The sequence below is a fragment of the Bactrocera oleae genome, chromosome 6 (genome assembly GCF_042242935.1).
Source record: "Bactrocera oleae isolate idBacOlea1 chromosome 6, idBacOlea1, whole genome shotgun sequence".
NCBI classification, from domain to species: Eukaryota; Metazoa; Arthropoda; class Insecta; order Diptera; family Tephritidae; genus Bactrocera; species Bactrocera oleae.
The window spans coordinates 72,695,107-72,721,698 of NC_091540.1; the positions used below are offsets into that span (position 1 = coordinate 72,695,107).

Here is a 26,592-nt window from a genome sequence, read left to right on the forward strand (position 1 = left end):
ACCGTTGTCACTTTGGATTTAATTGAGGTACAAATTCAAAGACAGACGAAATCAATATTTTTTGGAAACGATAATAGTCCGCTTGAAAAATGCCGGAAAGCATACAGCACAAGCTTAATATAAGCCAATCCATGACTCGTCGCGTCAGACAAAGGTTTCCGAATTAAATAGAAAATAAGCGGAAATCGACAGCAATAACGCACGCTTACTTAGTGGCGAAGAGAAATTACTGTTGATTAATATAATTAAAACCACAAATAGCGAGATAAGAAAACCAAACAAGCAACAAAAACCATATATACTCATTACAAACACTACCAACGTTGTGGCGATTGTCAATAGAATAAATTACAAAGGGGAAGTGGCGCAGATGGAGCATGACTAAAGATCATGATCATAATAGCAGAGCGTGATTTCAGATAATTTTATTTAACAAGGCATATTTGTACATACGTACTCAAATATTGAAAATTGATTTCAAATCATTAGCAAGATTATATTTATTTCAAATTTTATTTTAACATCGCTGAGCTAAATTGAGTTAGGTTCTTAAATAGCCATCGTACTTCGTGGAAATCGCTCGATATCGTATTTTGACTGAGTAATAACTGTAAACCGCTTTCGAAATTTTGATGTTTGCTTGGAAAATTTTGCGGAGCTTATAAATTTTCACACGGTGGAAATAATAAAAGCGAATGCAAATTTAGATTATTCTCAGGCGAGTTATGTTAAGTGTGCTCATTAATCTAGATTCTCATTATGTTCACATTAGATTTGACTATGTCTGGCTTTTTAAACATACATATGTACATACATATGTATGTACATACTACAAGTGTGTGCAGGGAAAATGTGTTTACACGCCAATTAGTTATGTACATAATATACTTGTACATTTGAAAAAAACTTTGGGTTTGGCCTACAGTAGAAACTAACACAATGACTGCTTTGAAGGTGTTGAGAACTCAAGAACTCGATTATAAAATAAAAAGAGCCTCAAGTTTTCTCCTCGGCTGAAAACCTTGAGAGTAGCAGAGCTCATTGTTAAAACATACCCATATCCACACATATTCACACACCGGACTGCGAATAAATGCGATGCGTTTCGATATGGGAGTTTTCCCAAGATCAACCAAATTTTCCATACGAAATTCTTAGGCAAAGTTGAAAGATTACACCGTTGTGTGCGTATTATTCACAGAAATTGCATGCTAAATTTGCAATGGCGCCTGTGAGCACTAAGCCCACATATGGTTAGTCACAATCAATTACAGTAGATTTGTGTTTGAAAATGAATAAGTTACTTGGAAAAGTGTCGTATGCCTACATTAGCTAATGTATATATATATGTATATGTGCATTTGTATAATGAAGGAGTTTTTAAAATCTTCTGTTTCTATTGTAGTTCAAGGGGGAAACCAGTTTAGGAGGCCGAAATGCGAATGCTTTTTGTGATTTTTTTAACTGAGAAAGAATACTTAGAATTCGCTTAAACTTGCAGGGTAGTTTATGCCTATTTCGAACTACATTTTTAAATTTTTCGATGCCATTCCGCCAGAAGTGGTGGAGTTAGAGGGTGGTGTCCATTGACGGTCGCCATCAGAGTTGACTGCTGGCGGGACGCCTGGAGGTCACAGTTTTGATCTGAAATCATTAATTTATTTTATCTTTCGTTAGTAACATATTTTCTAAGACTATGAACAAAACTCTGGCTAAAAGAGTTGAAAATTAAATGTTTTGGAGGTGTTTGAACAAAATGTTATGTTTTTATATAATTTTTTTCACCATTCTTACATAAAAAAGTATATTTTACTTAACAATATCATTCCAAAAGTCGGGACAAATTTTTCAGACTTGAATGAAGAATATTCACACAAATTTTTAGATTGAGTCGTCAATAACTTCTCGAGCCTGTATTCCCGCAAGTTGAAAAAAAGTTGTTTCGAAAACGCATTTGAAAAAAAAGTGCGCTTCGGCACTTAATGGACCGGTGTTTACCTAAGTGCTCATATCATCGAAACTAATTGGAATTCCGTTTTGAAACTTAAGCAACATATTCTTGAATAGTTGTACTAACAATTTATGCAAAAAAAATCCCCCCTTAAGGAACAATAACATTGTGAGTATACCACTTTAACTAGAACTTAATCTTAACCTAATGACCTTGCCAAAAAGTTGATTTAAATATTGGTGTAATCAATGAACATTACTTATGGGCTCAAATAATCATTGCAACAACCATACAATGTGTATGTGTAGTTAGTTTTTCCATTTTCCTAAAATAAAATAATCTCTGTGGTTCGATAATACTTCCATTTGTTTCCTTAATAAATTTATTTAAGTTTAATTACAAACTATTTTTTTTTGTTGTAATACATATGTACATAATTCAATGAAACGAAACGATTTTGACTTGAAAGTGCATCAATTATGGCAGCAATGCACCCGCTGATTTTTTAAATATCAAAGAGCAAAGCACAAAAATAAAACAAACAAAACAACAGAAAAGTAGATGAGCTCAACAAACCGGATTGGCAACATTAAATAACCGTCGCGACTGTAGCATCCACATTGCAACTGTAGAACAATGCAACTATAAATTTTAAACGTTTTATTCAAAATATGTGCAATTACAAACATACATACGTTTATTGCGCACATATGCACATGTTAAAATAGACCCTGCAGTGAAATGAACTCGTTACGATCAGACACCGCCAACGGTTCGCGTGCACGCTTTTGTAAGTTGAAGCATTGGAATTCACTAAAATCTAAAGTTGAAATAAGGCAATGAAATACATACGCACATACATATGTTAGTCAGGGTGTATCTCATAGATGTTTCGGGTATTCGCTTAAGTAGTCAATTAGCACTGTACTAAGTGCATATAATTTTATTGGGGAGTTACCTAAAACACATTTTATCTGTTGTGACCGTCAGTGCCGAATAAACGAAAAATGTTGCGACTCTTCTATGCGATTACACGAATACTAGATATTTTTAGCATAATGTGAACTGGTGCACTTGTGGCTAAACGGTACTAGTCTGATTAATTCTCTACAGGGTCGCACTTCATGATTATGAAGTTCAATTTGTTCATGCAATTATGATTATGCATGCACATCTTCCCTAAAAAGAAATCCCCGAATTACTATAGTGATGTGAAATTAAATTTATTGATCGTTTTTTCTTTTAATCACCATTAGGCCTTTATTTATTTATTTGACTTCTTCAATGGTGAATGCATATTTCTTTTACTTATTCCGGCATTTCTCTGGTACACACATATCCTTGCCTAACTATTCCTTATACGAAGATACATATGTATATAATATAATATAAGTACTTCGGTTGTGGTATACAAATATGCAATTATGAATGCTATTGAATGCGCTAATAAAAAATGCAACATTATTACGTAATCTAACCGCAGCGGATTTCCTTTCCACTTCTAATTTCCATTATGCATGCTCCTCACGCTGCAATAGCATGTGGCGCCATCTTCGTGATGTATCACGTCAGCAGTGAAAGTGGAATTGAAAATTTGTTTCATGCTAATAAAACGTTCAATTATGATAATAGGAAAATAAATACGGAAAAAAATTTGAAAACGTACCATTGTTTCTAACCTCCAACAGCGGCGAAAATGGTGATGGAAGAATTATGTTGATAGATAGATGTATGTACGTACTTGTATCTAAGCGTAGTAATCATTTACGAAGTAAATTCCCATGCCAAAGTGTCATACATACACACCAGCTACCACCCACTACAACAGGAAATCGCAACGTACACAGCGCGCCTATACACGTGAAAGTGAAGTGACGATTTGATAATAAAATAAAATGAAGTAAAAAGAAAACAATCTCCACATTCGAACCTAAAGCGCTAGTTCCCAACGATTGCCCGTCGCCAAAAGCACCCGACCATGACAGATGTGCCCTTTTTCACCTGTTGCCTTGTTTATATATGGCGGTAAATCAAAATGTTAAAGCAAAACAAAACAACGTGCAATAACAAACAAGTTGCTACAACTGTAAAACCATTACCTTCGAAGCTTTTGCAAGTTACGTCTCTCGCTAATCATATTTGCTTTTATTTGTGGGCAATTATGTCTACAAATGTTTGAGTTACCGATTAATATGCTGGTAAGGGGCTTGCAACTTCCTCCTGTTGGCGCATTGATCTGCCACTTAAGCACCTATGTTACACACAAGTCCAACGGTTATGGATATATTTTAAATTATTCCACAATATTGTAAATTTGCATAAGCCACATTTGCATTTGTGAGTGCACAGTTTATTTTGAAACCTGTCATGAGCTTCGAAAGTACTTTCAAGTCTAGCGATTACTTATTTAACCCTAGTCAATTTTATTTAAAATGCATTCTGTTTATTTATTTGTGTATTTATTCCTGCACATTTTATTACAGTTAATGCGTCTTAGGTTATACAATGTCAGCATTAAACAGTAACGACTAAAACTATTATATTAGAACTCTATTAATATTAGCAAGTTCATAAAACTTATTCGATAGTTTACAGTTCCAAAAGTTGTTAAGTCAATTATTTTCCACTAAGAATCAAAGTTGTTAAATTATGGTGTATAATTTACTTTGCTGTTGCCGATTTTTCCTTCGCTTCAGAGGATGCAGTTGCTTTAGTGCTCGAAACTTTGCGTTGCGGCTTGGGTTTAGATGGTGTTGTTTGTAACTTAGTGTCAGCTTTCACATCTTTTACTTCCTTCACCTCAGGCGGAACGGGCTTTACGCTTTGTGGGGCAGCAGCAGGTTCCTCTTTCTTGCCGTTTAGCTCTTTAGCTTTTGGTTTCTCACTATAATTGTTTGTTATGCTACTCAATATGTAAATGTACAAAATAGCATTTCCAATCTCTCTTACCTCTCAATATCAATGTTGAGCACCGATTCATCTTCTTCCTCATCATCCCGATCCTCTGGACCCACTTCTCGTAACAAGTCGCCCAAGTCTTTATCGACATCTTCCCAAAGTTTATCTTCCGCAACTTCTTCACCCTCTTCCCCACCACTTCCATGACCGTTTCCTTCTGCAACATCCTTATCCGCCCCCTCTTCAGCGTCCTTTTCTTTCTTTACGGAGTCTTTTTTATCATTTTCACTTTCCTCCTTTTCTTCCTTCGCTTTAGCCTTTTTAGCTGCCTTTTCTTCTTCTTCTTTATTACGCAAGAATGCTTTGAGATGTGAACGTAGTAAACAATGCTTTTTAGCATATGATTCTACAGAATCACTTGCGACTGAATAATGGTTGCAAAGTTCACAGAAGTATGCATCAACCTTCTTAATAAAAGATGCACCAACGGGTTGTCGCTCTTTGCTGTTCTCTTCACCATCTGTACCAGCTTCACCTTCATTTAGCAAGGCATCCACATCCATGTCATCTATTTCGTCAATTTCTCCCACCGAATCTACGGTTAGAAATTTGTTCAAGTCGATCTCTCTGGTATCCTCATCACTGTTGTCACTATCCGAATCACGCTTTCGTGCTTTGCGCTGCAATAAAAGTTAAGCAACATAATTATAGAAACATACTAACGACATAGCTTAAAAACAGGCTAACCTTTAGGTGCTCCAAAGAGCAGCGATGTGTCTCGTAGAGCATTGGGCTCTTAAATGCCAAATGACAAGTTGAGCAATATGGCATCAAGAACTTTTTCATAGTCTTGTGGTGCTCGGACAATTGATGTTTAGCCTTCGGTTGGCGGTAATGGAGACGACACAAGTGACAAAACTTGGATTCATACTCTTCTTTCGAATTCTCCTCGATTTCTCGTTGTGCAGCACGTTGACGAGCACGCAGGCGTAACAAATGTGCTTTTTGACGAAGTGAAATTTGTCGGATTGCGTTTTTGTGAACCCGAGAATACAAGTGTTGCTGATAGTCCTGGGAAATACAGACAAAGTCTTAGTACCTTGCAAAAGTTAAAATAAAGATATCAGCACACATATTCTTAACGTCAAAGAAATTAATTTATTCAATTATATACGAAACTGATTTTTGTGTGATTTGCTGTTAGACCTTATATAAGTATAAAATAGTTGTACTTCGATTCTATCCATTTTATTATGTATTGTTTTGGAACTTACCGGATATGTGAAACAGCCTGTATGACAGTGAATGCACGTCAGATTGACACGCGAGCCTGTGTTGCGTGATTTGTTATAGTCATCTCGACGTGATGTGTGTGATTTCTTATCCTTCTTCTCTGATTCGTCATCGCTATTATCTTCCTTCTTCTTGCGTTTCTCTTTGCTTTCCTTACTCTTCTCTTTATCCTTCTTCGAGGACGAACTCTTTTTGGTTTTATCATTTTTGTGATCATCGTCTTCCTTCTCCTTCTCTTTTTTCTTACCTTCTTTCTTTACCTCTTTTTCACCACTATTCTTATCTGGATCAGTAGTTGCATCACCTGTGGCACCTTCAACTTCTTCATCACCTCCTTCCTCTTCATCATCATCTTCATCATCCTTATGATCATCAGTTTCTGCTGATGAATCCTCACCCTTTTTACTTTTCTTCGCCGATTTAGATCCCTCTTTAACGACATCATCACCTTCTATATCGTCATCATCTTCGTCAGCATCATCGTCAGCTGCTTTCTCGGTATCATCTCCTTTTTCTGAAGATTTGCCGCGCTTACTGCTGCTGCGCTTCGATGTCTTTTTCTTAGTCTCGGTGTCGCTCTTGCTATCGTCCTTGTCGCTATCGATGTCTTTATCATTATCCTCTTCGTCATCTGATGAATCACCCTTCTTGGAACGATGTGGGCTCTTCGAACGACGCACTATCCTACGACGACGTAATGAGCTAATTTATGTAGCGCAAACGCAAAAGTGGTATATTAATTGATGAACAAAATTATCTTGTACTTTCTGATGCTAATGTATTTTTTATTTTTCAAAAGTGCTTCGAGTGGAAAAAGTCAATCAGCTGCTATGATTTTACAGTATGGGTCGTATAAATGCATCAGACACACACGACTTTCGCTTTTAAATCACATCTTTCATATCATTGCATCTTTGGATAATATGTAAAAATTTTCAAAGAGCAATGAACTCGTCAGTTTTGCTTAGGAATACAATTAAACCCCAGTGTTTCAAAACAAATAACATCTTTACTACAGGTCCTTATAATTTATGCGATGGAAACGTAGATATGTTTATCAAACTATATAATGCTTGTTTGAAAAGTATAAATTCTGAATACAATGAGATTACAACCAAACCCAAATCACTTAAGCTCAACATATTCTGCTTAGTTTGTTTTAATGTTTCCATAGACGGTTCAACAAATAATTAGTCCTTTTAATCAGCTTCAAGACATTTTCATAAAACTCAACAATTAACTCAAGTCAACTCAAATGCAATTTTTATGCAGTTTTCTGTATTTTAATTACCTTGTGAGGCGCTGTATCTTTAATACACGCGCACGATCTTTCTGTTGTGCATACAGCAGCTTTCGTCGCATAATACGCAAATCGTTTGAATCATTCCGGTTATTGCGAATGATGCGCACACCGCCCCTTAATAAAGTGGTGCGCATTCCACCACGATGATATGAGGACATATTTCCACGAGCTCTTGAAACGTAACCAGTGCGTATGGGACGCTTTTGTATGCCCATTGGAGACCGGTGGCGGCTGGTATTAGCAGTGGAGTCATCTCGATCGTTGCGTGAGTTTGTGCCACGATACGAATTGCTAGTTGTATTTGCTCCACCAGTATTACGGTAGTTAGATGTCGATGCTGTCGAAACCATTGGTGGGGGAGGGGGCGGTGGTGTTCGATTTCCACGTCCAGTTGAAGAGGTGCGTCTATAATCCTGTTGACGATGATGAGGATGTTTTTTGTTTTATGTATTCTTAAAGAATTAACTATACACGAGTTTGAGCATTTATACTCTGTCAATTTAGTTTTTAGATTTGTGTGGTTTTAACATGAGTTTTTATTTGATATTGTTTAGGAATTGGGTAAAAAGGGGAGGTTTTCACTGCAGCATAAGCAAATCTCCTAAAAAGCTCATCAAAACAATAATGTACACATTATCGTTATAGAATCGTTGCTACCACCTTCAGAATGTTTTGTACTATTAATTTTTTGCAATATGTGATGCATTGGAACAGCAAGGTGCATCGTAGGAATTTATTTACTTCACTGGATGATCATAGCTCTAATTAAATTTAATCATAACATTTAATGTTATTTAACTTTCAATATAAGCATACTTTAGAGGATGGCGTGTTTCTTGGCCTCAATAAAATTTATTCGACGTTGCTCTATAATCATTACGTGCGAAAAAGAGCCTTATCATTGCCATAGTATTTTTGGTCGAAACGTGTCAACTCTGTCACACAGCAAGTGCAGAGTCTCTCTCTGTTCATACTCTGTCTGCTTTGGTGACAAAGTTATAAATTTCTCAATCAATTGTTGCAAATGGCTTACTTTTTTGTTTTCACGTCTTTCAAAATTCGACCTTTCTAAATACATTTCTATTCGTGCATAAATATACATAAAATATCAATGTTAATTGGTAAGATTACTCAGCTACGAGGGAATATTTTGAACTCCCTTATGAAGTAATATATTAAATGTCTAGACAATAAATAAAATTTGGACTTACATCTTGTCGGGAACGCTTTCTGTCATCAGTACGATCACGAGATGTATCCTGTATCAATAATTACAGTTTTAAAATTAGATATGACATTACAACATAATAGATAATTTAGATTATTGCTTCAGATTTTAATTTCTAACTTTATAGTGTCTACTTACGCGATAATTTCTCTTATGGGCAGATTCATGACGGCTTCCGCCAACAGAACTATTATTGAAGCGATCCCTTGAGCGGTCGTAGTGTCCTGCGCTTCCACTTGCACCAGAGTTATAATTGTTATAACGAGAATTTCCACTGCTATTGTAGTTGTGATTATATCCATCACGACCTCCAGACCTGCCGCCAGAATTTTGCATGCGCCCATAATTATTGCTACGGTAATTATTACCGCCACGGCTTGAGCCAGAACCTCGGGAACCATATCCACCACGTCCACCTCGCATTTTGAAATTACTAAATTCGAAAATTTCAATTATTTGCAAATTTCATGTATGTATACATATTTTCTATCATGTATAGGTACAGTTTCATAGATAACGTGCACCCCTCTAGCTGCGAAATGAACCGGCTTAGCAAAATGAAAAAATCAATGGCACGAGGTACTAAAAAATACTTCCACTAGATCTTGCATAATGCGTACTTACATCTGTCTGTGATTTCTCAATTTAGTAGAACAAATTTAATTTGCTTTTTTTTAATTTTCAGCACTTATTTTTCATTAACAGCTGCACAATTTTTATTTTATTCTCACTTCTTCACAGTTATAAACTTTTCACACAATGGCGTCAGAAAAATTTAGCGAAGTAGAAAGAACAGCGGTGTGCTGCCAACTTCGTGACTAAATTTATCGATAAGTAAATGCCCATAATAACAAACCCTAAAGTAGTGCCATTTTCTTGCGCCACCTATGTAATGAGTATGCAAGTACAGAGATATAATTATTTAAAAAGAAAATGTCAATTAAATTATTAGTATCGTTACTGGAAGCATTGTTTATATTAAGTACGAATTAATGTTAAATAGAAAGGCAAAGAGAAGTTATTCTTCGACTAATTTTGTAAATAACATAAATAATTGGTGTAACGGATAATAAGAATATACGAAAATAAATTTGTTCTCAACCGTTATATAGATGACTTATATGTTAATTGGCAACCATTGCGAACCTTCCCAGTTAGAGCCTGTTCTTAAGAGGAAACTTTTGTTGCGTCAATCGGTAGATTGTATGAAAGGGAGGGACGAGGCTGGTGTTGTAGTAGCGACAGAAAACATTTCTGAAGCAATTTCGAGAAATGGTGCCGAGTTGACAGTCCTTGGCCGGATAAAAATCCAGGTCCGTTCCTATTACTTAGACCCGACTGTCGCGGGAAACGGAACTAGGCTAGGGTAACACGCTTTGTATATAGGTTCGTAATAGTTCGATGCTACGTAATTCGGCATTTGGTGTACAAGTATGTGGTAAATAATAAACATATTTTAGAAAATATCGAATAAGTATAATAATTAGCTATTGAAAAACATTTTTGTGTACGACGTAGTACATACCTCTTTGAAAGAAAAGTTTATGTGCAACCGAAATTTCTTGTTTGAGCCCGACTTATAGATAGACAGAAAATATGTAAGTAATATGAAAACAGAAGTTAATATATTTCCTCTTATTATAAGCAATCTGTAATAATACTCATTGCTATTAAATAGTCAAACAAAAGAGGCTGTCTCTCCGGAAATGAAAAATGTGACAAATACATCACGGTAGGAGCCAAAATAAGGTTGACATCGCTTGGAAGTCGATGCGCTTTAAATCAGATGTAAGAACTGAAAAGAGAGGGCCTTTGGAACAGAAGGTGGCTCCAAGTTTTTAGTTGCTTGGTAACAGAGCCCTAAAATACACACATGCAGTAAAACCGTTAGGACATAAAAAAGGTATAACATAACAATAAAATTATATTACTCGATGTTGTATTGTAATATTACACATTAAAGGTCACAAACGAAGCTTATATACTCGCAGAGCGCTCTTGCACATGGAGCTTCAGGAGGGCTGTCAACGCAGTATTACAATTACTGTGCAAAAGAAGAGGCTTATTCAACTATTAGACCTAATCACATATATCATACACATATTTTTCGTTCAACAATTATTCAACGTCAACGTATGTATTTGTTCAGGTGAAGCCCAGAACACACTTAACCCAAAGCTTTAAACAATTTAAGTCTTACAACTTTGCAGGTGAAAGTAGTAAAAGAGTTAAGTGCAGATATTACCCATTTAACATTTACGCATTTGCTAAAGTTACAGCACATACTTTTGTTCATACAGCAGCTAAGTAAAATAGCCAAAACAAACACATAATGAGAGATAGCAAACCTAGAATGGAGCAGAAACAGTGAAGAAACCTTACTAAGTGCTGGTGACTTATGTAAATACATATGTTCTCGTCTTTATATGAACATGGTGATTTGCCACGTAAGTCATACTTGTACGGTATTTTTGTCAACGAATCGAACGGAAGGTAACGTTTGTTGGCGAACTACAAACACGTACATACATACATAAATTCTACACTGAGAAGTCCCTTAATCGGAGATCCGAATGATAAAAAATAAGAGAGAGTGGATGTATGAAGAAGTGGGACGCATGTCAGTTATGCAGGTTTAACACGAGATATTAGATTACCTTTAGTTGAAGTATTTGCTTGAAAGGCTTTGTTGGTGGAAAGGCCATATTTTCTCTATTCAAATGCATTTACGAACGATTGTGTAAGCAAGGACATCGAGTTTTTACTTAGCACAGTTAATGCATTTTATGTACTCATTTCGTTGTTGCAATTACGCCATAATACTGCTAATTCGTCGGCATTGCTTTTCAGAACTAATATTGACGACTGTGTGCGAACATAGAACTTAAATTTTGGATAACTTAAAAAAATTTGCCCTTATTTCTATACCTAACAGGGCTGGTTTCTTGAGGCGAGCGACTGGATTTTTCACTTTGGCTTGTTTCTCCGTCTGTTCTCTTTCGATTTTTACACCTTTAGTCATACTTTTAGTTTATATTACTAGTTTGTTAGTCTTCGTTAATTTAAATTACAAAAAAACAGTTGTGAATGAAAATATGGTGGTTATGGGAGGGAGTGTTTTCACCTTTGTCTCTTACTTAGTCGATTGTGAATCTTCTAATGCTTTGATTGCACACACAGGTATATGCGGTATATATATGTGTTTGTGCAGTTGACATGTCTAAGGTCATGACAGTTAACGGCTAGAAGTTTTGCTGTTAGCTCCGCTTGCTGCTTCTCTCCTCTGTAAGAATTTTTCTGCATTTGCTGTTGTTTTTGTTTGTTTCGAAAATTAACTGAATTAACAGTTGCTCTGAGTCATCGTAAACACCAGCAAAACTACTACATCAGTATGGTAACGTCACCAGTAGTGCTAAAAAGTAAAGCAAAGCTAGCAAGAAGAGATTTCCTCTTTTGTACCTTTTTATAACTGTGTGTCGATTAATAACCAGACTAATATTTTAACAAAATATTTATTTGGCCATGTTTATCTTCGACGCCCCAATTTCTCTCACATGTACTTGTATATTGGTAAGCCGATATTCCGCTCACTTGTGTTGGTTTATTCGCTCGATCATAATTGCTAACGCATACATCGTTGTTCGCAGGTCGGCGTTCGGTGGCTTGACATCTCAATTTGCTGCTGGTTGGTTCCAAGTGAGGTTATCACTACGAGTCTTAACGGAGAAAAAGTTAGTTCATTCAAAATTTACTACAATTAATATGCATTTTGTTATTTATTTCATTGGAATTACATTGTTGAATGCTGAATTGTTCTCCGCCAAATTGAGTCCAATACAGAGCGGCGCAAATCTGACCGAGTTTATGAACTTGCGTCGTCAAAAGCGCACCTTAATTTTCGAAGGAAGCGGGTTAGTCAAGGTACTGCAATGCAAATGTAAATCAAAATGTAGTTAACAACTCAACTTTACTTCACACAATTTACCGTAATCTATAACTGAGCCAGTACCTCAAGAATTGCGAAATTCAGTTAAATTGTTCCAAGTCCGCATCTTTACTTATGGATTCCGAGTCCAAAAAGCATACTACGATTTAGATTTCGACAATTATTTGAAAATTTCGGATCTCTGATGAGAAAATACCATTGGTGAAATAACTGCGAGTGAAATGGTTTCTCTTTTAACCTAATAGGAATTCATGAGAGCTCAACTAAATTCAAATAAACTAAAACACATTTTTAACTCACAACTCATTTCAGATAGACGCTGGGGCAATAGCTTCTATAAACTTGGATGACCCTATCGATTGGCGTTCGATAGTCTCTATAAATAATATTCAAGGAGGCCACTATCCTTTACCAACGGCGCCCACCTATCCATGGGATAAGTGGGAGGAAACTTTTGCACGTTCCATGAAACTCTTACAAGAACAGATTGAGTTAGAGCCAGATGATTCTCGATTATTTATCTACACTTTATTGGAAGTCTTGATGGAGCGACAGCATGGTAATGGACATCGATGCTTGCTGCGTTCCATTTGCCAAAATGCACAAGTAGACGAACATGTTGGAATGTTTTCGGAGATAATGGATGTGGTTTTAAGGTAAGATTTTTTAAAATAAGAGCTCCCATTTCACATTTCACATTTTTAATATTTGAATATTGAAGCCCTGGAAAGGAAAGCATCGCTGTTGCTTATACGGATGCCTTTGTGGCTGGGAAAGCGGACGCCGACTGCATGCGTTTATACTCCGAATGCCGAGTGCCCTCGAATTTTTTGGATCAGTACTTGGACTACGTTTAAAATAGATCGCATGCAATACAGATTAATTTCATTGAAATTTTTGTAATTGTCTTAAATAAAAATATTTAATAAATGAGACAGAAATAGATTTATAAGAAATTTCTCATTACCATTGTAATATAATATTTCTTTAGTTCATTTTCGTCTACGATATCTTATCTGCGTATGAGTTTGGGGGTCGAGAACGACTGTACCGACATTTTCGTAACTTTGTGATGAGATTCTAGTTCGCAGGGCCTTTAGGACCAGAACTCTTTTTCGCAATGAAACTTCATACCATAAAGAAGGAGTTATGTACAATGGTTTGAGACTATGGTCAGGGTATTTTCATATAGCTTTTACTCCCTGGTCCAAGATCAATCTTTGAATTAAATACACTGCTGGATTGACCCTTTACATTGCATCATACTTACAGTGGCACGAATTTGAAATACAACTATTCAATATACATGAATATACAAAAATCTATGTTGGACTTGCATTTCTTTATAAGTTTAGTTATAGTTTATAATTTTTCTATGTTAAAAAAAATGCAAGAGTCCAAAGTGAAACATTCTAAAACAAGGAAGACCAAATAACATTTAGTTTAGTTTAGTCAAATACGCAACTGAAATGGTTACGAGAGCTATTACGAATAATTTTTTATTCATATTAATAAAAAAAAAATAATAATAAACTCAAAACTTCTCATAACATTAATAAGTTTATAGCTTTATGTGATTAATATTTTAAGCTGTTTCAACCAACCACTCTGAACCAACTTCGTCATCAAGCGTACGATTTCAAAGTTGTCGTAAATGTAATCAACTCACTTTTACTCAATTTTCCAGCAGGCCTTATTTTTCACGCTAGCGTCGGAGTCCTTTGTAACGTATAATATTTGATGGTTTGAAAGAACTATAAAAATAACCATTTTGGTGAGAAAGTTGTTATTTCGTATTATTTAATTTTTTAACTTAGACAGATTCAAAGAGGGCTTCGTGCGAACTGAGCGTCTCCTTACTTGCGCGCTCTACTTTTGAACTTTTAATAAAGGGTACATTCTCCGATTATTTGTTCAAGATCCAGCACATATATATATAAGCATACAAACATACTATGTCTGATCTGATAATGTGCTAATTCAATATTTGCTCTCTTGGGCTTATTTGGCAGCTATAATTTGTGATGGTATATTTATAACATGCCGTTATGCCGATTGTCGATCCAGTGGATGTTGAAATTTTGGTCCGTGCGTCCTCCTTTTTCGCGGCTATAAGTACTTCCTCTTTGGGTCAATTGGCCAAGTGATGGGGAATATTGTTATGGTTGTGTGTAGTATGTGTATAAAAGTTAGTGTTGTTGCTCCTAATTTTGGCTATATTTATTGGCAAGACGAAACAGCCAGCCTTAGTAAGAATCCCTGATTTACCAGATTTCAATTGCAAGCTTAGGTCGGCAGCAGGGTTCGCGTTGCCAAAAAAGATTGTCTAGTAAAACAGAGAGCTTAACACTTTCAAATTTTTATTTTTACCTTCATTTCAAGATATTTCAAATAAATTACTCATACTACTTACACTTCTTATTACGTTTATAAGTTAGGCATCAGCTTACCCGAAATTCACTTATTTTAGCAAGTTATTGTAATGAAACCACGATATTTATATATTGGAGAGATACATACTGGCGCTATTCAAATGAGATTGATCAAAGACAATGTTATTTGCATAGAACTGTGGGTGTAAATTAATAATATAATTACATAATATTCTAATGGCTACGTGTTTGCAAGTTAGGTTAGATCTTTGCATTGCTGCGAGCGGCGTGGCAAAGCTGCGCGCTGTGTCCGGCGGGTGTCATTTTGTTGGATGGCTATTTAGATTACAATCCACACGAAAATATGCCGAAGGTGTGAGGATTGTGGACATGAGTAAGCGCGACATCGAAGCGTAAAATATGTTGTCAATCAGCTAATCAGGCGGAAGTGTTCGTGCGTTTATTCAAAACATCTTCCTTTCCTCAGAATGCTTACTTCTCTTCCTATTTCAGTCCGATCTGTGCACACCCACCAATCCGATCTGAAGACACCAAGATGATATGCGAATAGTTGGCGTATGCTAAGGTTTGCCCGTTGTGTGGCGTGCTTTTGTTTCGTCTGCAGGCATTCACCTTCCCTTGATTGCCTGCCTGTCTGCACGCCAAGCGGTGGGTAAATCACTCTGAAATCTACTTCCGTGCTTGTTATAAGCGTGAAGGAGCGCAGAAAAACTTCGGCATGCTAAGACTGCGATGAATCTAGTTGTCAGAAATCATTTGGCATTCAAGTTGCATGCAATGCGAAGCTGTGATGTTGCGCGTCTACATATACTAAGCAATAAAGCCTGTGGAGGCCATCCATCCATGCCTAAAGGTACATTGGACCTCCGCCTCAAGTTGAGCGAGGCAGATTGTCAGTGCGTCACCCATACATATTTACATCGCAAATAGTTAACTGCACATTGTTTTAGAAATACGTACTTAAATATGGATGTATGTAGAGCTCTTGAGGCAACGCGCGCGAGGAAGGCGAGTGTTGAAAGTCAATTGGAAGAGGGTGGGTGTGGATATTGAGTGATTTTTAGGTTGAGCACGTACGAAGCAGCAAAGTGCCTACCAGGCAGAGTGGCAGTGTCAGAGTCGTCTTTGCCAGCAATCACCATTAGCTCATCAAGCCTAGCATAGGCATCATCATTATCAACATATCAGTGGTAATGGCAGCAGATGAGCTCTCACAGTGATGTGCTGATTATTATAAAAGCTTCCAAGTAAAACCGAACCAAGTTGATGTATCACGCCAAAAGGTTGCTATTGAGAAGTTTATCAACATCTAAATCATGTATCTTTCCATCTGTTTATACAGAGGCACCATAAACCGAAGTGATGTATTGAAATATATCACATTAAACTTAAGGGTATTTCGGACCTAACCGAAATAATAAAGCATGTAATTCTTTGAAATTATCCGGCACATTTCCGCATCAACAGAGTTTTTTATTCGGAATTGAACAAATATTTTCATTGGCTTTTGATTTATGGATTGAAGTACGAAGAAGCTGTATGTATTCTACTCAGCAATTACTATTTTTTCTCGATTGAAATCTCAGGCAGACATACGTAGAGCAGACATAATCAGATTTGTTCGAATGTTATTTTATGCCGATCGATTTCGGTATAAGAAGTAAGACGCTTTAGAGGAATACTTCGTTGTGTGCTAAGTATTAATCTTCGATTAGCCATGGCCGATTGAAGTAATTCGAAGCTCGAAGAAATGAGCATTCAAATGAACCCTTATAATTTGTGTTAAAATCAGTAACTCCCAGTTCAGAAGAGTATACAATGGTGCGATGCAGCACTCTAGTCGTATGTGATGCAAATATTCGTATGTACCGTTGCCTAAAATGAGCACTAAAATGCACTTTGAGTCAAAGCGTCGTGTTAATTGTGCATTTACAAGCACAACATTTGTCTTTGGACTGGTATCTGACGAATGATATATGCATGCATGTTGTTGCCCTTGTACTGCTAATAGCGGTGGTTATTGTTGTCCTCACGGTTTGGTCTTGCAGCGGCGTGGAGCTCTTTAGAAAGCACACTTCTGCAGCTGTATGCGGCAAAATTCCACAAACACATACGCAAATCTATACAAACGGTCCCACTGCATTATACCCATACATATATAAGTTTTAGAAGTAACTGTGTACCCAGGCATCAACACATGCACATTTATATATGTTATGTGCGTGTGATGAATGCGCTAAAAAGCATTTTAACTGTCGCGCGTTTGCAGTTCGGCCCGCCTGTCGTCCTCGTCGCTAGCCTCTACTCTTGATGGCAGAATTACATGTTTTGTATGAGCGTTTGTGAGTATGCGACATTGTACGCTTGCATATATTCGCACATGCCGACATTACAACACGAACACATATATAAATAATGAGGCATTTGGAGCGCCGAGTGACTGTGTAGCGCGTGGCATTGTGTACACTTGTAACTAACTAATTTAAAAGCGATTACACAAGCCGCCAACACACTGCAGAGGCAGTGAATGCGACAGTTTTCGCTGCAGTATGGCGATGCGAATGCAGGAAACTCCCAGCTTACAGCGGCACTTAGACACATAGACAATTTGAGCATTCGTAGCAAATGCTGCCTGCACCAGCTAATAAGCGCACACATCATGCTACATATGTACGTAAATAACTATTCGCTTTCTGTTCAACAATTGCAGTTTCGGCTTTGTTCGATGCACTTTAAGAAAATTTCTCATGGTTTTAAGACCAGTAGAGTGGTGGCAGTTTTGCGAGAGTTCTGACATAAAGTCCCTGAATTTTCAGCTATGACAAATTTACATTTGTATTTGATTCTTAGTGAGAAGTGTTCAAAGCCGATCAACTAAAAATGTCACATCCGCTCGATGTGTCGAGATTTCATCCAGAAGTGCTAAAATTATACCCAGTAAATATTAAGATGGGTAGTATGAAGTATTATTATTTCCCCTTGATCTACTAGCATCATCCCTTTTTGAGCAAGATTCTTCACCGCAAATGTTTAGCAAAAATTAAAACTTTGAAGTAAATAAAGCCGAAGACATTTTAAAAACTTAAGTCTTTATAGTTTTGAATAACGCCACACTATACAGAGAGATTTTCAAAGATATTGAGCTAACAAACTAAACTGTATGTGAGCTGAAATCTTGCCTTTTAATTCTTTGAAATTTTAATTAACGCTAAAATTAATTAATTTGTGATATTTAAAGTTTAATTGAAGGGCTCGAGTCTTTTTTCGCAGTGTACTTTTTGGTGCCGTTGTTAGCAATGCATCATTCTAAGTAGCTGCATATGCTCTTTCCGCACAGACATGTTTAAGCCGCTTTAAAAGTTTTACTGGGGTAATTTGTTAGCTGTTAGTTGCGGCTAATATGAGTGGGCATTTTCCTATATAAATATATATATATTTTAGTTGATTTCGACTTTCATAATTGGGAATTTTTAGATATCGGAATAATATATATTATTGTATTATTGAAAATATTTCCACTTCTTTTCTACATAAGAGTGACTCTTAAGGTGCGAAGGGCTAGCTAAACTTGTAGAGTTATTATTTATTTAGTGAATTTTAAAGAAGTGAAGGCAAGCAAGTCGCTTAATGAAGAACAAAGAACCCAAGTTTTCGGCTTCACAAGATATGTCCTGAGATAATTGCAATACAAAGGAAAACATTATTCTCATAAAATTGATTAACCAACTGACTCACTCACTAAGATTGGTCTCAGGTAGAATGTGCACTGGTTAAGCTTCAAATTGGTCCCATTGACTGTGGGGACTACTCTGGAGCTGCAGTTGGCGACGATTGTGAGCACAATGTTTATGCAAATTTCGTTGTTGGACAAACTTTCCTTCAATGAAATGTTTGCACTAAATTTCGCTCGTCAGTGTTTTATTGTTGCAGTATTTAAGGGCATAACATAGGTGTATGAGTGTTCACAAATTAGAATCCCTCCAAATTCATTGCGCTTACATTCAAAATAATGCATAAACGTTTAGCTTAATTTTGCTTTACGTAAAATATTATTTTGAGAGTAGATAACAGAGACATTTTTATAAATTTACGAAAGAAAGAGAGTTCGAAGGAGTTAATATGGGGGTTTTTACGGCAGCCTGACATTTGCATTGGTAACAAACTGTTGGATAAATAGGGTTATATTATATTATAACATGATCATAGTGATAAAGAGCATTGGTGTTTGTCTGTCCACTCTTCTGTTGATGTTTACGAAATTTGGTATACAAATTCTTTGGGATAACTACATAATTTAGGAATGATGCCAAAAAGGTCAAATGTGGGGTCTGATACTTAGGATTAGACTCTCATATCGGTTCAAACATCGCATATTGGACGGGGCACCGAATACTCTGAGGTGAAATTTCATACTTTAGGAACTGGTTCTTGAACTTTAAACAGTTTAAAAGGGCTTCAATCTAAAAATCCAATCTTTCTTTTCCTTACCTTCTACACTTATTGAAAGTGATTTGGTCAGTAGTAGTAGTTTCCAACATCAAAATATATGTAATTTAAATAACAGAATAATGAATTTAAACAGGTCTAGCTAATATATTATAGGTGGAAGAGTTTCAAGAAGCTCTTATTGCTACCTAACTCGAAAAGTCCGTAATTAATGCATTTATTATGCAGAATAGCAGTTACTTTGTGCAAAATTTCCTGACAATTAATTCCAGAAAGCTGGCTTTACATTGATATATTGAAAGTAAGTATTTATGTAGGCACATGCATATACATATGCACATCTGCTGGTGCATCAGGCAATAGTACCCAAGAAAACCTTTAAATGTTGACCTAATTTCAGAAGGACATGGCCCTGCCATGTTCACACCAATATACTCGACTGTGTATACTTATTTACAAATTGCTTGTATATATTTTGAATGTGTGTATATATTTTGAATGTGTGCATGTTTTTGTAATTCCCTATATAAGGCTGCAAGCTCATGTATGCAAAATAAATATGTCCATATGTATGTGCCAGTGGCAATGGTATGTATGTACACACATGCACACATACTTACGTAAGCATATATAGGGATATGCATTTGTGTTAACTGAACTGACATCAGCTGCCAGTTGCAATTAATAATTGATAAATTAAATCCATATATTCTCGCACAAACAAAACAGAAATATGTTTAAACATGCATTTTGCGACAACAAGACATATAGCCGTGTGTGTGTGTGTGTATATATGAATGGACGCACATAAACCAGCTGTTGTATGTGGTTCAACTCGTTGCAGCACAATGCAGTCCAACTCGACATCCGACGTTGACATATTAAAGTGGCTCAAATCGCTTGACCGACCACCCGCCTGTCGGTCGAGTTGCAGTTGTACAGTAAATTTCCTGTGCCGAAACTCTCGGTGTAAGACAGTGGCGATTCATGCAACACATTCATATTTTGGCACATGTGTACATGTACACGAAAGTGCTTCGCATCCGACCTCAAAGACACTTTCAAAAATGTCGTCCATATTCAAAACCAAAAGTGTTCAATACACATAAGTGAGCACAGCTTTATGAGAGATTTGACTATGATCATACACTCTGCAATAAAAGTACTATTGCAAACTTGAGTACCGTTATACAACGCGAGTATTATGAATGGAGAATAGCGGTTTCAATAATTTGATTTAAAAAAAAATTTTACGTAAAATAAATATTTTTTGTTTGCATTTAAGTTATTTTTAAAACTAAACAACGATTGAAACCAATATGTTGCATGCGAAAAGTACCGTTTTGCCGAAAGAATGCAGTTATAGTCAGAGTATGGATCAAAGATTAAAAGAGTTTCGGCAGCCACACCATTTTCATCCATCTAACGTTTTGGAAAATGACTCCAAACATATCGGAAAATTTTGAATTTGACAGATTTAATTCTGTGGGCTGTAGCCCTTTCCAATTGTGTTATATTTCTGTAAAACTCTTCGAAACGTTAAGTTGAATTCAGTGGGCCATCCATAAAAGTCGAGCACCGTGCGAAAGCGAAGTGCATATTACTCATACGCCGTGTGGTGGCACTGGTAAATGCATCGTGTCTGAAATATCGATATACCTGGCTTAATGTGTGAGTGTATGTGTGTGGGCGTATTTTGCGAAGCCAGACGTAATTATCGTAAGCTGTAAGCGGCATTTTCGGTGAGCGTGTGCGTGTGTGGGCGCATGGGTTTGTGAGCAACAATAACTGCCGTGTGTTGTTGTTGGTGTGCGCAATCGAACAATGCTTTAGTCATTTTCATTGCGCTCGCACCCTTCTACTTTGCCGCCTTCCTTGTATTTGCATTCACGCATGCAAATATATAAATGTGCGTGTGTATGTGGCTTGTCGATGCGTAAATGTGAACATTGATTATAATAAATGCGAATTTACGTCATTATGGCAGTTTGTGTGTGTATGTGTGAGAGCAGAATATAGTAAATGGGTTTATATGCACTCACAACCACACACAGCCACAGACACACCGACGCACACACAGAGAGCGCGGCATTTGCACCTATTCGCCGACTGACCAGCGCTTCACGTTTTACGCGCTCCCATTCATTTTCGCTCGCTGCTCGCCGATGCATTTTGTTGCAAGTTGCATGCTGCAAGTGTGTATATACACGCGGCATATGTGTGCGTGCCTGCATGAGTAGAGGCATGCAAATGTGGTTATATACACAATCGCACTCGTTCTTCGTGTGTGTGTGTGAGTGCTGAATGCAGTTGTGTATTTCATTGTTGTTTTGTTGCAACTTCATTGTTGTCTTTGGGCGTTGGCTCTGACGCGTGCACGCACTTTCATTTCGCATATTTCCATGCATGTGTGTGATATGTGTATTTTTTTAGCTTTTCATATGGTCGCATTTTTATTCGCACTTCGCTGCAGCTTTAATTATTAAATATGTGCAGTGACTGTATGCCTCGGCGTATACGTGCTTATGCAAGCGTTCATTATATGACTTTCGACCGTCTGACGGATGGTTTTTAACCATTGAAAATAGCTCAGAATAACAGGCCTCGGTTTGAAGCCTCAGAGAGGGCCGAGATAAGTGAGTAGTTAGTATATGCAGAAAACTCTCCGAGGCAGATAAGCTCTTTTTCGGGCTTAAATCTCGCCTGGAAATATCAAATTTAGTGAGGTATAATTCTGCTTTCTCGAAATGGATTATTGACTAAAATATAAAGGTCAGTTAATGTAGGAAATAATTTCACTTTGTTTATTGACTGTATTTTAGAATAGACATATATTCTTAAGACTGGGATTGCAGTACACAAGAAATTGAATGAGTAAATATGCCTAAGCTACAAATATACTCATCTATATACGTATGTATGTATTTAATTACTTTTCTGAGTACTTGGATATTCTAACTCATTTATAATTATTTCTCAGGGTTTGCCAACATCTAGTTTTGTAATAGTAAGTTGTTGCAATAAGGTGCAGGCTGAAGTAGAAAGAGAACGGTGGCGGATCATGAGATGCAAAAAACCAAATGAAAGACGTCTTAACAAATATTATCGAAGTAATATCCACACAGGCCAGTTCATTTTAGAAATATTTTACTTTTGCATGGGTTTAAGCGCAATTTGTTTCATTTAACTCAACATAATTTAATAAATTGTATGTAATTACACTTATATCCCAGTGGATAAGTGTGTCAAATGCAGTGGGAGCAACACAACGGCGATTGCTTCCAGCCCGGATGTGCTTTTGCGGATTCGCATTAATATTTATACTGCATTATGTAATGTTATCAAAAATGTATACAGAGAGTATATACTCGTACATCAGCGCTTATGTACATGTACACTTCCGCCATTTCAAATTTGTGAAATTCCCATTAGGTACACTGGGCACACAAATAATCAAAATGTCCGCCCTAAATGCTAACAAAGCGGATGCTAAATGGAATATAAATTCTGCTATGAAATACTCAAAATAGTTAATCGATTCAGAAATTTATTTGTTTTAGCATGAAATTTGAGTTTTCGTTTCGTTTTACTGAAGAACGTCGAATTTTCTAAATATTATCGACAAGCCGATGTTGTTCTTGCAATTAACAAGCTAAAATACGCAAACAATTGACGAAAACCGCACACATCTTTCATTCAGTGCATCTAATTTGATATTGTGCTAAGGATTAACAACTTGGGAGCTTCAACCTCACAGTTTGTTAAGATGAACGGCTAAATGAAATCTCAATGAGCTTTAAAATCAAAAACAGCTCGAGTAGGATGGAAGCACCAAGAAAGGGATTATAAGAATTTAAATCCAAAATCAACGGATATACATCCACTTACTTTTATACACACATATTTAAGCGCGTAAAAGCAGAACTCAAATGGAGAAGGAGAAGAGATAAAGAAGAATTCGGCAAAAACAGTGATGCATTATTCAGTGGCAGTTTTGGGGAAAAAATGCATATAAAATATGCAAAGTCATGAATGTCAGCCAAGAGAAGTGATCTCAGTAGCTAGCCAACTGGCAGTGGTACGGTTCATATGTATGTATGTAAATATGTATGTAGTAGCAGCTTCTCATGAAAAAGAATCTATGATAAAAATATCACATTTCCAAAGAAACAAAGAAAATAGACATCTAGTGTTTGTATGTAATGTGGTGCAATAGATAACAATAGAAAAAAAGTGGCGGACTTAAAGTATCGAATTTTATTACATGTCTGTGAGTAAAATCATATTAAATTTTGTTAAATTGCCACTTGAAGAAGGCTTTAAGCTTAGTTTATTACTGCGAGAAAAATGTGAATTATTGTTGTTGCATACGGTTTTACCATTTGAAATGCGCCTCGTCCTTTACCTTGATCCTGAGTAGTAACGAACTCCTTATTCGGAACTTTGCAGCCTTAATATCACTACTCTTCAATAAAATGTGAAATATACCAGATCAGATTAAACTTTTCCGGGATTTTTGATTTTTAATCTCAAGATGTGGCGCACACTTATGTTTGCTTTCGTGATAACTAAAGTGGTTTTTATACCTATTGAGTAATTGCACAGGTACATACACACAGCTTTTATGTAAGTTCGTGAGCTCATTTTCGTTAATATAGAGTATAGAGTATAACTTAACCGAATAGTAATATCAACAAAATCTTAGGAAATTTTCTAAAGTATGCCACTTTTGGCTGAACGCACATTTTACCGTGTGGCAAGATCAGTATTTTCGGCAAAGTTTATTAAAGAGATTGTACTATAAATTTCAAAACTTGAAAAACGCAAAATTATTTTAGTCAATTTCGACTTTAAGCTCATTTAGTTTTCAATTAGCAAAGCCATTTACATTTAAAAGCGGTGACGACTCTTCTCCACCAAGAACAAACACTGCACTTGTTTCCAGTTACACCACGTAGTTTGCCATTGTTTTACACTCACAATTATCAGCATCATTCCATTTTTGTACTGTTTTTTGTGTAAGCACCCAGTGGACACACCACCTTTATGCATGTTTTTACACATATATTTTCAGCTCTAAAACTATGGCAGCTACTTGAGCGTCTCCAACTCCGACTTCTACAAACCAAGCAGAGACGAACACGTAGCAGGTTGCCGCTGAGCTGTTGCACAAATTACTCATATGTATGTTAGTTGTAGTTATTACTGTTGTTATCCTTCCTCGCCATTAGCGCCGTCTGAATATGGTAATCTGTTTCTGGACTTTTTCATATTTTACTTGTCGCAAAGTTTTTCTTCCACATTCACATTCCGGTGCGTTTTTTATTTTTCAGTCACATGTTATTTACAGAAAACTTTGTGTTTGTTGTACTTGCTTTGTGCCATACTTTACATGCCTTCCAACTTTTCTAGTGTCGCTCCTCTGTTCTGATTATACGATTGTGAGAATCTCTTCTTGAAAGTATGAAAAAATAAAGTTTTTCTGTTTGGCGCTTACTTTTTGTGGTACATGCACTCCAGTAATTTTCCGATTAAGTAGACGGAATAGATCTCTAGTAGTCCTGCTGGTAGCATTATACAAATAAATAGGTAACCAGCTCTTCAAAATATAAAAACGTCTGCCAATATGTTTATTAAAACAAGAAAAAAACGTTAACTTTGGCTATATGAGCAGCTTCTAACGGAGAAAGATGTGTGCAAAATTTCAGAGCGATATCTCTAAAACTGAGGGACTATTTCGTGTACATAAAGACGGACAAACAGACGGACATGGATAAATCGACTCAGCTCGTCGCGCTGATCATTTATATGTAATATTAATTTTATGTTATATACATTTTATAGGGTCTCCGACGTCTCCTTCTGGATGACCCTGTTCAGGGTATAATAATAACCTTTACGGTCCGCAGATAATTCATTAGTATCATTCACGGCCAAAAGCATTCAAAATTACTTAAGGTTCATTAATTTCGTTTAGTAAATAAAGTTCTCGAAGTGACGATAAAGCAATAAATAGAGGAAGAATTGTTAGTACGATTGTCCAAGTTATTTCAATTAGCCAACGAGTGTTGTAATTATCACTTAAATTATCAGGCAAGATCATGCAGAAAAGTAAATTGAAATATAAAAGGGGAGGCACTATCTAGAAGGCTTTTTCGGATAGTGTAAGCTTGTACTGAAACTTCCTTAAATACTTGACTTCGTTCAGTAATTATTCCGGCATAAATTTTTGTTTTAATACTACGCTTTAAGTGCCTTAAATAGATGTGGTCGCATTTGTTAACCCATGTGTTTTTGGAAATCAGAAGAAATTCGGTTTTGCATGCTGAAATATATTTGTTTGTCTGATGTCTTGAGGTGTTTTCAGCTAAATTTGTTTTTAGTTGCTGCCGTGAATTGAATTGAGCTTCTTTATTGAGTTTGTGAAGTGTCAGTACCCACTCACGAACAGCTACGTTGGGCATATTCACACATACCTGAATGGTAATCGAATTTCGCTTCAGTAGCTATATACATGCTCACATACATGCACATATGCACATCTAGTTGAGACTGCAACACTGCGGAAGCAGTCAATTTCAATTGTGGTAGCTAAACAAGCATGAACCTGTACAGAAACAATAACAATAACAACTAAATGTATGTTACTAGATAGCAACGTGCTTAAGTCGCTTAGTAGACAGCAACCGGATGTAAACAACGTCAACCGGGGTGAAACCCGCTGTCGCTGGCAAGCTGTTGAGCAGGAAGCACTGGCAAAACAAAGACAAAAAATACCGTAAACACAAAAAATACAAAAACATAGCGTCTGCGAAGCCGATGGTTGACTTCTGCTCTTTTTATTGAGTGGCTGAGTTGGTAAATTACATTATCAATTTTAAAGCTCAGATTTGAGCGTTTTTATATGTGAGTAGTCGTTGCGAACGGCAAAGAGAAGCGCACAAGAAACTGACATTTATTTGTATGTTTGCTGGCAAGAACGTTGTAGACGCATAGCCTTGAGGATTACCACACCGTCACACCTTAGAACACCTTTAGCGCCATCATCATCAATGTTATTATTATTGTTTCTTAATGCGTCGAGAAAACTTTGTCTGCCAAGTTGGCGGAGCTGCCGCTGGCTATTGAGCCACG

At 36.6% G+C, this 26,592-nt stretch overlaps 2 protein-coding genes and 1 long non-coding RNA gene across 4 annotated transcripts; 1 reads left to right on the plus strand and 2 right to left on the minus strand.

The window, feature by feature from the left end:
• Positions 1-3,184: 3,184 nt before the first annotated feature.
• On the minus strand, positions 3,185-4,038 carry LOC118681103 (uncharacterized). Its single transcript, XR_004976733.2, has 3 exons — positions 3,882-4,038; positions 3,618-3,803; positions 3,185-3,555 (listed from the first exon to the last, which is right to left on the minus strand). It is a non-coding gene; the product is annotated as an uncharacterized lncRNA (long non-coding RNA).
• A 350-nt stretch (positions 4,039-4,388) lies between these two features.
• Positions 4,389-9,458, minus strand: Ciz1 (Ciz1 zinc finger protein). The gene is made up of 8 exons (XM_036364052.2): positions 9,298-9,458; positions 8,812-9,106; positions 8,657-8,704; positions 7,434-7,858; positions 6,124-6,844; positions 5,597-5,920; positions 4,901-5,529; positions 4,389-4,835 (listed from the first exon to the last, which is right to left on the minus strand). The coding sequence occupies exons 2-8, from the start codon at positions 9,094-9,096 to the stop codon at positions 4,613-4,615; spliced, it is 2,655 nt and encodes an 884-aa protein (XP_036219945.2). The 5' UTR covers positions 9,097-9,106; positions 9,298-9,458; the 3' UTR covers positions 4,389-4,612.
• A 2,591-nt stretch (positions 9,459-12,049) lies between these two features.
• On the plus strand, positions 12,050-13,564 carry LOC106625628 (uncharacterized). 2 transcript variants are annotated; one of them, XM_070111771.1, is made up of 4 exons: positions 12,050-12,243; positions 12,321-12,404; positions 12,932-13,275; positions 13,341-13,564. In XM_070111771.1, exons 1-4 carry the CDS (start codon positions 12,196-12,198, stop codon positions 13,474-13,476), a joined length of 612 nt encoding a protein of 203 aa, XP_069967872.1. In that variant the 5' UTR covers positions 12,050-12,195; the 3' UTR covers positions 13,477-13,564. The 2 variants fall into 2 exon arrangements, with proteins under 2 accessions (XP_069967872.1, XP_069967871.1); XM_070111770.1 differs by lacking the exons at positions 12,050-12,243; positions 12,321-12,404 and adding an exon at positions 12,411-12,594.
• The last annotated feature ends 13,028 nt before the right edge of the window (positions 13,565-26,592 follow it).